The following is a 12,921-nucleotide window of genomic DNA, read 5'->3' as shown; positions in this document are numbered from 1 at the left end:
TTACATATTGTTGCCTCCTCCATCATAGATCAATTGACCATGGGTGCCTGAGTTTACTTCTAGGCTCTCTACCCTGTCCCATGATCTGTGTGTATATTTTTGTGCCAGGATGATGTTGTTTTGATTACTGCAGCTTTGTGGGATCACAGTCTAAAGTCAGGGACCATGGTTCCTCCAACTTTGTTCTTTTTTCTTAAGATTGCTTTGGCAATTCAGTCTTCTCCTTTCCTTATTTTGAAGCATATCTCAAATATCACATATTTTTGTCCATAAATATTTCAGTGTAGGCCTTTAAGTGATACAGTTAATTTAAAAAACATAACCAAAACATACTTCAGTTCATTTCAGTCACTCAGTCCTGTCCGACTCTTTGCGACCCCATGGACTGCAGCACGCCAGGCTTCCCTGTCCATCACCAACTCCTGGAGCTTGCTCAAACTCATGTCCGTCGAATCAGAGATGCCATCCAACCATCTCAATGCAAGAGACACAGGTTAGATCCCCGATCCAGGGGGATTCCACGTGCCACAAAGCAGCTAAGCCCATGTGCCATAACTACTGAACCTGTGTTCTCGAGGGCAGGAGCCACACCTACTGAGCCCGTGAACTACAACTACTGAGGCCCGAGAGCCTAGAACCCATGCTCTGCAACAAAAGAAGCCACTGCAGTGAGAAGCCCGCTCACTGGAACTGGAGAGTAGCCCCCACTCGCTGCAACTAGAGAAAAGCCTGTGAAGCAACGAAGACCCAGCATGCTATAAAGTTTTTTTAAAAAAAAACAGTAAGGGAGCATTCACATTTCTAACTATTGTCATGTTTCTCTGCTCTCCCCTTCTGCCTCTTTTAATAAAAATACGACACTTCTTTCAGTGTAAAGCTCTCCAAACACACTAATGCAAAGCCCTCCAAACAGATTATTTAATGCTCATATGTGCATTATGGAGGATGTTCCTCCTTCTAGAAATGAGGAAAATGAGGCTCACGGAGGTGAAGAGACTTGCCCAAGGCGCCACGTGAGCTGGAGGCAGAGCCAGGCCCTGGCCCAGGGCCCTGCGTCTCCCAGCCCTTGCTTCTCTCCACCCCAGGGACCTCACAACGGAAGATTTCAACCGTCAAGCTCAGAGGCTCCAGAAGAGTCTGGAGAAACAGGCTGAGAGACTCTCTGCCAGTGGCAGCAGGCTGAAGGGTGTGCATCCCCAGCTAGGGAGGTACCTCCAAGCCCTTTCCTCCAGGGAACAACAGGACTAATTCCTTGGCTTGGGCTTACTTGCATGCAGGAGCTCCTCAAAGCCCAGGCAGTGGCCGGGCTCCCCACCCCGCCTCCTGAGCAGCAAGCCTTAAGCCCCCAGCACTATGGCAGATTGGCTGCTGACACCCGAAGGGCAGGCACAATAGCCAGATCACTCGGCCAACCTTACCCTAATTCTGCTTTTTGCCTAAGTGCAGGCGGAGGGCAAAGGTCTCTCTGTTTTTCTTCTGGCAACCTCCTTGCCTAGCCAGCCCTGTACATGCAGAGAATGCCATGGATTCCATTCTAAATCCCCTGGCTTTTGTGGCTAATTCTTCCATTAGTCTGCAGACTGCAGAGCAAGCCCCTCAGCCTGGCATTCAAGACCTGCAGTCTGCCCAGCACCACTGATGTAACCTATCATAGAGACCAAAGGGACCATGCTACAATTTCAAGGGAGGCCAAAAAAAAAAAAAGCGTTATACTAGTTAATTCCTGAAATTATCCTATTTGAGCTTCACTTCTTTAGCTTTAGATGATGCATCTGTTTAAATGCAAGCACTGTTCCTGTCAGCAGTGCCCATTAACCTCCTTCCACACTTTAAATGTAATGCCCTAATACTTTCACTTGCTACTTGTTTGCCCACATAAACCGCGGCACGTCGTACCGCCTCACCTTTGCTCATTGTTTCCTCTGCCTAGAATTTCATTCCTTCCTTCTTCATCCACTAACTAATGGGGTGCTACCTCCTCCGCGGAATCTTTTGAATGCCTCCTCCCCTCACAGCCTTCCAATCCCCACACTGGGCAAAGGGCGCTTTTGAAGGTTTAACTTGACCACAGTCACACCTCACTGCATGGTAACCAGCCCACTGTAAGCCCCGACCCTGCACCCACGGGTTAGGGAGCAACGCTGTTCATCTAACCCTCTGTAGGCCTGAACACAGGGCCTGGCATACAGTAGCATCTCCACTTAACGGGGTGGCTGAAATACTTTATCTCAATGAACGTATGCAGCCCCGTGGGTTAGGCTGCTCCGGAATGATGGTTCCTCCCATTTTACAGACACGGAGGTTGAGACACAGCGAGGTAAAGCAACACGTCCCAGGGGCCCAGCACCGAGTCGGGGCTAACGCTCTCCCCGTATCTCCTGTCTCCTGAGGCAGCCACTGCCCCTGCTGCTGCCCTCCACGGCAGGCCCTGGATCCCGGGGGCAGAGGAGCCACACAGCTGGGGCAGACAGATGCCAGCGCCCCGGGCACAGTGGAGCAAGCAGCTGCACTCAGACACCTCAGCACGATTCCCCGCTGCCCGGGGCGACGTCCACATTCCTCACCCCAGCCTCAGGTCCTCACTCGAGCCCATCTCTGCACCTTCTTCCTCCACAACTCCCTCTCACACGCCCCTGCTCCCACCGCACCTGCCTACTCAGCCTTGTCTGGGCTCACCTGGCTTTTCAGAACCCAGGATGGGGTGCCCCGACTCTGCCCCTACCACTGACCGCGATGATCAGTGCAGCTGCATGAAGAGGCAGCGCCGATGCTGGCGGGAGTCCTCCCGCGTCAGGGTGACGGAGCAGCAAGCGCAGAACACGCGGATCGATCATCCCCACACTGTTCCCGCAGCAGCAGCATCCTGAGAGGTGCCCAGAGCTCCCTCCACGGGAGCCCCCTGAACGAGGCAACAGGAGCGACGTGCTGAGTGCTGTGTCCCGGGCCCCTGCAGAGGCTTTTGCACGCGATGCTGCCCTCTGCCCTCACAACAGTCCTGAAAGGCAGGCTCCACTTCATCTCCTCTGAACCACAAACGAGGAAACTGCAGCTCAGAAGGGCGAGTGAGCTCCCCCACGGGCACAGAACTAGAAGGAGAACCAGGATCCAAAACCCAGCCTCTGCTCTTATTCTGTGAGACTGCCTTTGTCTCGTCTGCTGTACTGTTCCTTGAGGAAATTCCAGGTGTGATGAAGACCTGAGGATTCTTATTTAAATTTAATGAAATACTCTGCGCCCCCCCCCCACTGCCCCTGCCATTTGAGGCTGGAACCTCATCACCACCTTTATGTTACTGAACCCCATTCACACCCCACAGAATACAGCGTTTCCCTAAACTCAGTGTGGGGAAAGTGGCACTAGAAGCAGCAGCTCTCACTGTCCTCACAGCCTCAGAGCAGCGGGTGGGGAAGGAGCCCTGCAGACCTGGGCACAGCCCCTGCGTCGCACACGCCGGGCTCTGAGACCAGACACCGGCCCGGGCTCGCCTCCTCAGGGCCACTGAGGGGAGGGGACTCCCAAGAAAGGCCTTCACTCAGGGCAGGCGGGTGAGGCTGGCAGCTCGGAATTCTCTCGGCACGTGGAATTCACACACCTTCCTGCAGAGGCCGCACAGGCTTCGGGGGATGGAAACTGTTGGAAGCAGCACCAACTTAACGAATAAAAACCCTAAGTTCCAAGGACCAATGAAGCAGGACAGCTCCGCAGATCACACCAAACTTAATTTCTCCAAAGTAGAGGCCCAGAGAGGGAAAGGCACCTGTCCAGGGCCACACAGCAAATTCAAAGCATAGCCGGAACTGGAATTTAAGCCTCCTGCCTCCTGCTCCAAGGACCTGGCTGGCCTTTCTTGAAATGCTATGTGTGTCTGTCTCCTCAGCCTGGCCAGAGGCCCATCGAGAGTCAAAACAGCGTCCAGTTCATGCCTGACTTCCTGGCTCCGGACACTTAGGGCTAAAGAAAATTTTACCCAAAACTCTTTCTCAGCTTTATCACTTAAATGGTTGCTTCTGAAAATGACTGTACCCTCAAAGGGTAAACATAGTCTACCAAAGAATAACAACACCACCTGGAGTATGCCTAATATGCATGTGTGTATACACACACACATCTACACACACACATAAAACACCACTCTAAGAATTTTACCTATAATAATTATATTTAAATCTTACAGTGACCATAAAAGGTAGGCATATTATCAATATAATTATCATCCCCATTTTGTATGCAAGAAAAAATGTGACACAAGAAGTTAACTAATTTGTGTAAAGTAACACAGCTAATAAATAATAGAATCAGGATTTGAGCCCAGCGAGCGCTCTAACACACAAACCACCACTTCTCGAAGGTCCTATCTTTATCATACCTGTAAGATGCTCCAGGCACCATGTTAAAGCGTCACTTACATTACCTGTGACGCTCACAGCAAAGCCCAGAGCTAAACGTTATTTTCTATTTTGCATCTGGAACAGTGGAGGCTCAGAGGTATAAAAGGACTTATTTGCCTAAAGCCACACAGCTAGGAAGTGGCAAAATTGGGATCTGAAGCTGTCACTTCTAGTGATGTGCCCAGAGTCATCTCTTATGATTTATGGCCAAAAAGCCATATACAATTCAGTCAAAACTTAAGTAAAAACTAATGCGCTATCATCCTCCATAGCATCCTGTGAAACATCTTCCTCTTGTTTGTTAGTTTTGCTCCTAAGGTCCTCATTCGTTTGTTCGTGCAAATACTTACTGGGTTACATACACATACACACATGTGAGGCATGTGCAACCGGCCAGCATGTGCTATGAGGGGTATGATGACAAACATCACAGATGCTGTCCGTACCACCCTTGCCTTCAAAAACCTTACATTCTGGGACTTCCCTGGCAGTCCAGTGGCTAAGACTCTGCACTCCCAATGCAGGAGGGCCTGAGTTCGATCCCTGGTCAGGGAACTAGATCCCACATGCCACAGCTAAGACTCCACATGCCGAAACTAAAGATCTCACATGTTGCAATTAAGAGCCGGCACAGCCAAACAAACAGACACATTTTAAAATAAACATTTTTTAAAAACTGACATTCTGATTAGACAGATCATCATTCAACAATTCATCTCACAGTTAATTAGCCAATTAAAATGATGGTAATGGCTACAAAGGAGAGGTAGAGAGTGTGATTACCTTGCTCAGAGTAGAAAGTATCAGTTAATCTGCTGAACCTTTTGAAGGCTATCATTAAAATTAAATTTTCCATAACTCCATATGGCAGTAATTTTTTAAAAACAGAAAGAAGAAAGAAGTTCTTATTTATCTGAGGGAAATACGAAGTAATCATTGACTAACCCATATTCCTAGATAACAGGACTACTTAAGAGTAAATTAGAGAGAAGACAGTCAAGACACACTCAAGGAGAATGTGTCCTGAGCACCTGCTACACGATGCAACTCTCTGGGGGGCTTTCCCAACATTACTATTAAATAGAAGCTTTTATCCCCATTGAAACAGAAGAAACTGAAGATGCAGGGAAGCTAGCCAACTCGCTGAAGGTCAGCACACAGCTATCAAGTAGGAGCGGGATTCAAACCCAGGCTGATGAGACAGCAACACCCAGAATCTTTCACTGAGCCACGACGTATTTTCTAATCTTAAAAGCTGATCAGCCAAGAGTTGAAACTTTGGACTCTGACATCATAGGTATGCAGAGCCTCTTGTCAACTCCATCTCTCCTCCATGGGGCCCTGGAGAAGAAACACTGGGTTTTCCGGGAACCAAGAGGATCGAAATGAGAAGATCATATATGATGCAAACCACACTTCTTGGGGGAATTGTTAATTACTGGAATGATTGCATTCCTTTCCCCTGAGATATAGGTTTCTTGAACAAAAAGCTTTAATATTTTGTTTATGCAAATAGAGAAACCATTCTCCATCTCTCAAATAAGATGCCCAACTAAGGTCTTTTCTCTGTCTTTCTGTAACTTAAGCAAACAAACATTGTTCTCTAAAGCAACTCCACCTCTTGGTGCAGCCAAGCCTTGCCCAGAGTTCCTGACCCCGATTTCAGGAACAACACCATTTCCTATTAATCCAGTTTTCTCAGAATTTAAAAGGGACAGTGAGGCTTGACTTTTGCTTTGAAGAAATGAGGCTCATCTTTTCTAGACTCATCCTCTGAACTACGGATGATCTTTATCCGATCACCCAGTGAGTCTGACACTACACAAATGCCCTTCTCCATCAACAGCAGTTTGGAACGTTTTCCAACATTGAGAAAGAATTCAACTTTGGAATAGAAAAGTGTAGATCGTGCCGCGGCCAGGGTGCATCCTGGCCTTGAAGGCCTACTGCTTCTGCTGCCCCCCAGCCAGGCCCACCACAGGGGCTTGGGAGCCCAGATGTCCACTGAACTGCTGCTCCCGAAACAGACATTCTGTCTTCTTGAGAGTCAACAGGAAAGAGGGCACCTAGACAGGCGTGTTTGAACAGCCCTCCCGCCTAAAGAGCTTGCCTTGCAGGTTTCCTAAGAGCTGATGTGCCTGTGGATTCTATAATGAGGAGGGATTTGTTTGTTGAAGGATCTTTTCAGCTTTATTGCTTAACTCAGAGGTGAGAAGGGGGTGGGGGCAAGAAGAGAATTACTCTGCTTTGCCTCCAAATATCCACATTTAGGCTTTGTCTACAGCCGCCCTGAAACAGCAGCCAAGACGGTTTTAAGAAAGTGGAGCCAGAAGTCTGACTCCTGGACTGGCCTTCTAACCTGCTCTGTGACTGGGACAAATCCTTCCTTTTTTCTGGGATAGAGTCCCCTCATCTGTTCAATGGGAAGGTGGGAAGTATTTTGTGTGTCTCGGTTTCCTCATCTATGCTATCTAACTTCACTCTCTGGGCTGTTAGAAAGACCAACATGGAATAATATAAACTAGATCTGAGAAATGAAGGCTTCCGTGTGTAAGCACTGTGTTAGAACACTGTTGTGTTAGAACAGGATGTGTTAGAACTATAAAGCTGCACCACATTCTCACTGGCTTCGAGATTTCCTTGGTGGTGGCTATTAATTTCTTTGTGCAATAGATATATTTTCTTTCATAAGTTTTTTATTTTGGAAAAGCTTTCATGTAAGAGTTGCAAAAGACAGAACAGAGAGTTACCGATCATCATTAACTGCATCTTTCCCTGATATGAACATCTTACAGAACTGTTGTAAAAGTATCAAACTGATAACTACAGACTTCATTGAGATTTTACCAATTTTCCTACTTGCGTCCTTTTTTTGTTCCAAAATCCAATGAATGGTAACACATCACATTTAGTCATCATATCTCTTCAATCTGTGACAGATTCTTTTTTTCTTTCATGACCTTGACATGTTTTGAAGAGTACTGCTCATGTATTTTGTAGAATGCCATGAATTTGGGAGCATCTGATGTTTTCTCAGGATACAACAGAGCTGATAAGTTTTTAGGAAGAATATCACAAAGATGAAGCTTTCTTCTCATTGCATCATATTGTGTCCGACTCTTTGCAACCTCATGGACTGTAGCCCACCAGGCTCCTCTGTCCACGGAATGTTTCAGGCAAGGATACTAGCATGGGTTGCCATTTCCTCCTCCAAGGAACCTTCCTGACCCACGGGTCAAACCCGAGTCTCCTGTGTCTCCTGTGTCACAGGCGGATCCTTTTACCACTGAGCTATTAGGGAAGCCCCCACGTCAGGGTATGATATACACGATGTTATAAATGGTGATGTTAAACTTGAGCACCTGGCTCAGGTGGAATCTGCCAGGTTTCTCCACTATAACATTACAGTTTTTCCCTTTCCACATCCTACTCGGAGATGAGAAAGACTGAGTTCAACCTACACGCCACACCCAGTTCAAGGGGTGAGAAATTAAGTTCTACCTCCTGGGAGAAGAATATCAAAGAATTTGTGGACATATGTTAAAACTACCATGTTTGGGGGAGGTCCCTTGAGGCAATACAAATGTCCTGTTTCCCCTTAAAGTTTTGCCTGCCAATTTTACCATACTCAGGGTTTCTTGCAGTTACGACTGTGGTGTCTACTAGTGACTTTCTACTTTCCTCATTCCTTCTACATGAATTATCTGGAATTCTCCTGTGGTGAAGATTTGGCACCTTTTCCTTATTTATTAACTATTTGTCTGTATCAATACAGACTCATGGATCTTTCTTCAATATAATCTGGGTTATAACCTAATATGATATTTATTCACTTAATCCACTGGGAGTTCTTTCAGGTTGACTCTGATGTCCTCTTTTCAGACTCCATCTTTTTTTTTTTTTTAATACTTCCTTCTTTCTGACACCACTTTAGGCATTAGAATTACCTTGTACTTTCCCTGGCTTAGTCCTGTAACTGGCCATTTCTCCCTGGTGGGGTTGGTTCCTTTCATTGGAGAATGACCCTTAGGAACCAAGGTCTGAGTTCATTGCTTCTGGGGTGTCACTGTCCATCTCTCAGCAGACAGAGCAAGGCAATGCAGAAGTATGCTAACCCATGCATGCACATGTATCTACATTTGTTCCTGTGTCTATCTGTACATATATTAAAATAGACATGAATTCATACTGAGACTTCTAACTCTGTCCCCACAGAGTTCATTCTAGTCTTTCCCCTGTGCTCACGGGAGACTTCTTCCTCTGACGTGAGAAACCCGGCTCCCATTATCCACAATTCATTCACTTATTTAACTCTCATATACATGTAGCTTCAGAATGCTAACTTCTACTCCTATGACAAATACATTTAACAACTAGAATACAGTGTTTCTATTCTTTTTGTCTTTACCCAAACATAATTTTTAGTATTTAAAAGCATGCCCAGGGCACTTCCTGGTGGCCAGGATTCTGAGCTCCTAATGTGGGGGCAGGGTTCGATCCCTGGTCAGGGAACTAAATCCCAAGTGCTGAAACTAAAGATCCTGCAGATTGCAACTAAAAAAGATCCCACTTGCTGAACAAAGATCAAAGATCCTACATGGTGCAGTCAAATAAATTTTTTAAAAAATGCATGGATTCAAATCCCATCTCGGCCACACAATGACTGTGTCAGTGTGAGGAACATACTTAACATCTGTTTCATCTCTATTTGTTCATCCATAAAACCAGAATAATAGCCTATCTGCTTCATAGCCCTGATGGGGAGGGAAGAACGAGAGGAGATAAAATATGCAAAGGGGCTCAGGAAAATCGCCCCGCACTCCTCCAATGTTTGACGTATTCTTAACATCACAGTCACTGTGCTCCAGGGCTGGGCCCTGCAGATAGCAGCTCCTGTCCTGAGGCTTATCCTGCTCTAAGGCACATACAAGGGTCACAAGGGTCCACTCCTTTCTGCATCCAACTCAGTGAGTCCGATCCAGGCCAAGCTGGGCGGGAGACCGGCCTCTGGCTAAATAAACACTAAGCTCAACGAGGCTCTGAGAGGCTCTCACTAACTGCTGGGGCATCTCAGCCTAACTGCCTGGCCAGAGCTCTTCACTGGCCTTTCTCTCCTCAGCTGCCTTTGCTTACACAAGCAGCAGACCCTTCCGGGGGGGACCCCTCTCCCCCTTTGTTGGGAAGATCCCCAGCATCCCGAGATGGGAATGTTTGTTCACACTGTGCTTTGCAGACTGGCAGGGCCCCTTCCCTCCTCTGGTCTTCAGTTTTCCCATCTGTCAAATGAGGGTGTTGGATCAGGTCAGCCACCCAAGCTGGTAGCTGGATCCAGCAGGCACATGTTATATTTGGCCCATGGGGCACTTCCAGTATATATATTTTTTAATTAATAGCCCTTACTTTTAGTGTAGCTTTAGGTTTACAGAAAATTGAGTGGGAGGTTGAGAGCTCCCATATGCCTCCTCTTCTACTCCTATCTTCTGTCCACCAGTTTCCTTTTTGTCAATATCTTGCATCAATGTGGTACATTGGTTACCATTGATAAGTCAACATATTATTAGCCAAAGCCCATTATTTATATTAGGGTTCACTCTTTGTGTTGGACAGTTCTGTGGGTTGTGACAAAGACAATGTCATGTATTCACTATTTCAGCAGCATAAGAATAGTTTCACTGTCATAAAAATCCCTTACATTTTACCTATTCATAGTTTTCCTCCCAAACTCCTGGCAACTGCTGATCTTTTCTCTCTATGGTTTTATCTCTTCTAGAATGTCATATGCTTGTAATCATATAGTATGTAGCCTTTTAAGACTGGCTATTTTCACTCAGCAATATACACTGCATCCCCCTCCCCATGTCTTTTCATGGCTTCATCCATCATGTCTTTTTACTGCTGAATAATATTCCACTGTATGCATGTATCACAGCTTCTTTATTCATTCACCAGAATAATTTTAAGCTGGGATTATTTGCCAATAGTTAAGAATGGAAGACATTATACTGAAATCCTTCTTTTCAGTTTCTCTTAAAAATGGGAAGATCCGTAACACTGGGCCTATCTCTCCAGATGGCAAAAAAAAAAAAAAAAAAAATGGCTTGACTTGAATATTATCAGGCCTTCTTGGATAAAGCATGGGTGACTGCCCACTACGGTCACCTCCTGCCTTCCTTATGTGACCTGCCAGTTCCTGATAAGCATGTATCTGTGATTAAACAATCCAATTTTTAAAAAAATTTTGGCTGGCCCTTTTCCGGCAGTGATGACCTCCTCACGAGAACATGCCTCCCACAAAGGATCTTCTTCATCCCTCTCCAGAAGAGGAGAAGAGGAAACACAAGAAGAAGTGCCTGGTGCAGAGCCCCAGTTCCTATTTCATGGATGTAAAATGTCCAGGATGCTATAAAATCACCACCGTCTTTAGCCATGCACAAACAGTAGTTTTATGTGTCAGCTGCTCCACTGTCCTCCGCCAGCCTACAGGAGGAAAAGCAAGGCTTACAGAAGGATGCTGTTTCAGACGGAAGCAGCACTAAACGTACCCTGTATCAAGATGAAAGGGAAACCATCCCAAAAACACGTTTTGGATTAAAAAAAAAAAAATTTGGCTGCAGCACGCAGCTTGTGGGACCTCATTTCCCAAACCATGGGAATGAACCTGGGTCACAGCAGTGAAAATGCCAAATCCTAACCACTAGACCACCAGGAAACCAGGTGAGCATTTAGACTGAATATTTTTTTCATATTATTAGCAGCGTGACTTCAAGCAAATGTACTGTTTTCTATTTGCACCATTTCCTATCCCTTAGTCCTATGTCTACAGTTTTTTTGTCCTGCTCTGGGGTCTGCATAGACTGCATCTCCCAGGTTCTCTTGCTGGTCGTCTTCCAAGCGGGCTTGGCTACAGGAGAACTGGCGAGAGATGAGAAGTTGAGGAGAGCGAGCGCCCACGCCCACGCCCATCATGCTGCCCCCACAGCTCGGGCCCCCACCGTCCAGCAGGGGCTGCAGCCCTCCCAGACCACTGACGGCTCTTGCTGAGGCACCTGCCCTGCAGCGCCAACCTCTGGGCATGATCAACCCCGTCCCGCGGTGGCCAGCCTCTGTCGCGGTCAACATCTCTTATCTAGTCCCTTAAGGTCGCTGGTCCCGTGCCAGCAGCCCTTTTACTGAAGTCTCTCTGTCTGAACCATCCAATTGACTCCATTTCCTACTGAGACTGATATAGCAAGTTGTTTATGCTGTTGTGCCTCGGCTTCCTCACCTGGAAACAGGGATCAAGTTAGTGCCCACCTCACAGGGATGATACGACAACTAAATGAGCAAATATGATACCCAGCACAATCCTTGGCATAGATAAGTGTGCAGTGAATGTTCATTAATATTATCATCATCATCATTATCACTAAAATGTATGGCCCCAGGGCTACATCATTTCTATAGTTCTTTATAGCATGGATAGAAATGAATGGATGATTCACTACACAAAAGCTGCTGCCAATAAATCTCCAGAGATCACCTTAATCTTTTGCTCCTAAAGTAGAGGTGAGGCTTGGACAGTGTAAACTGTAATTATCTTTTGCCATTTATAAGCAAGAGGACTGGGCCCTTTACAGGGACTTTGATATCCAATCTTTCCTCACATGACTGGCCATATAGGAACTTTCATCCCGCTTACAGATAATGGCTAACATTTATGGAGTCCTTTCTCTGTACAAATAATCCAAGTCTTCATATGTGGAACTATGGAACCACTGCACATCAGTGCCTCCACAGATGAGAAAAATGAGGTTTGTGAGAGACTAAATGACCTGTCCAAGTTCATACAGTCACCTATGGACTGAGACTACATCCAGCTGCTCAGGCCCCAAGTCCAGTGCACTTTCCACCACAAACTCTGCCCCTTCAAAGGCAAGGACTCAGCCACACCGATGCCCAGGGCTTTCTTCACCACAAAGGACCCAAGGCTGAGATGTCTCCCAGGAGGCTGGCCTGGCTACCCCACTTCTGCCCATGAGGCTCAGGAATGGCATTCAACCCCAGAGTCCCTGGGTAGAGCCAAGCTTGGGGACCCCAGGGCACTTGGCTGCCCACAATGCCTTCTCTAGCACTGCCCCTGACCCAGCTGTCACAGGTGAGTGGGCAGTCAAGCAGGTGCTGGGAAAGAGGTGGCCAGGGCTCCAGGGGACACTTGACTTGTCTCTCAGTGGAGCCAGGTACATGCTCCAGTGACACCCACGGATGCTTCTTCTGAGGCACACTGCCTTCGTCCCTGCCAAAAGAAGCCAGTGGGAGGTAGTGAGAGGGGTCCTGCCTGAACTAAGCAGCCAGAAGGGTCTGGGTGAGCAGAGAGTCATGGACAAACTCATGCATTTCCTTACTGAACAACTATTCACCAACTACCGGCTCTCTGTCAGACTCTGCACAGGGGGCTAGGGATTCTGTAGTGAAATGGGCATGTTTGCTCTTTATAATCTAGCAAGATTTGGGCCCAAGTAGCAAAAAATACAAAAAAAAACAGCAGAAACTGGCA

The 12,921-nt window shown here is 46.8% G+C and overlaps 1 protein-coding gene across 1 annotated transcript; it reads left to right on the top strand.

The window, feature by feature from the left end:
• The first annotated feature begins 10,669 nt into the window (after positions 1–10,669).
• LOC122453164 (40S ribosomal protein S27-like) lies at positions 10,670–10,924 on the top strand. Its single transcript, XM_043487033.1, has one exon. It carries the CDS (start codon positions 10,670–10,672, stop codon positions 10,922–10,924), a length of 255 nt encoding a protein of 84 aa, XP_043342968.1.
• Positions 10,925–12,921: the final 1,997 nt, after the last annotated feature.

The sequence above is a fragment of the Cervus canadensis genome, chromosome 14 (assembly GCF_019320065.1).
Source record: "Cervus canadensis isolate Bull #8, Minnesota chromosome 14, ASM1932006v1, whole genome shotgun sequence".
Taxonomy (NCBI): domain Eukaryota; kingdom Metazoa; phylum Chordata; class Mammalia; order Artiodactyla; family Cervidae; genus Cervus; species Cervus canadensis.
This window is presented reverse-complemented; position numbering and strand designations above follow the sequence as displayed.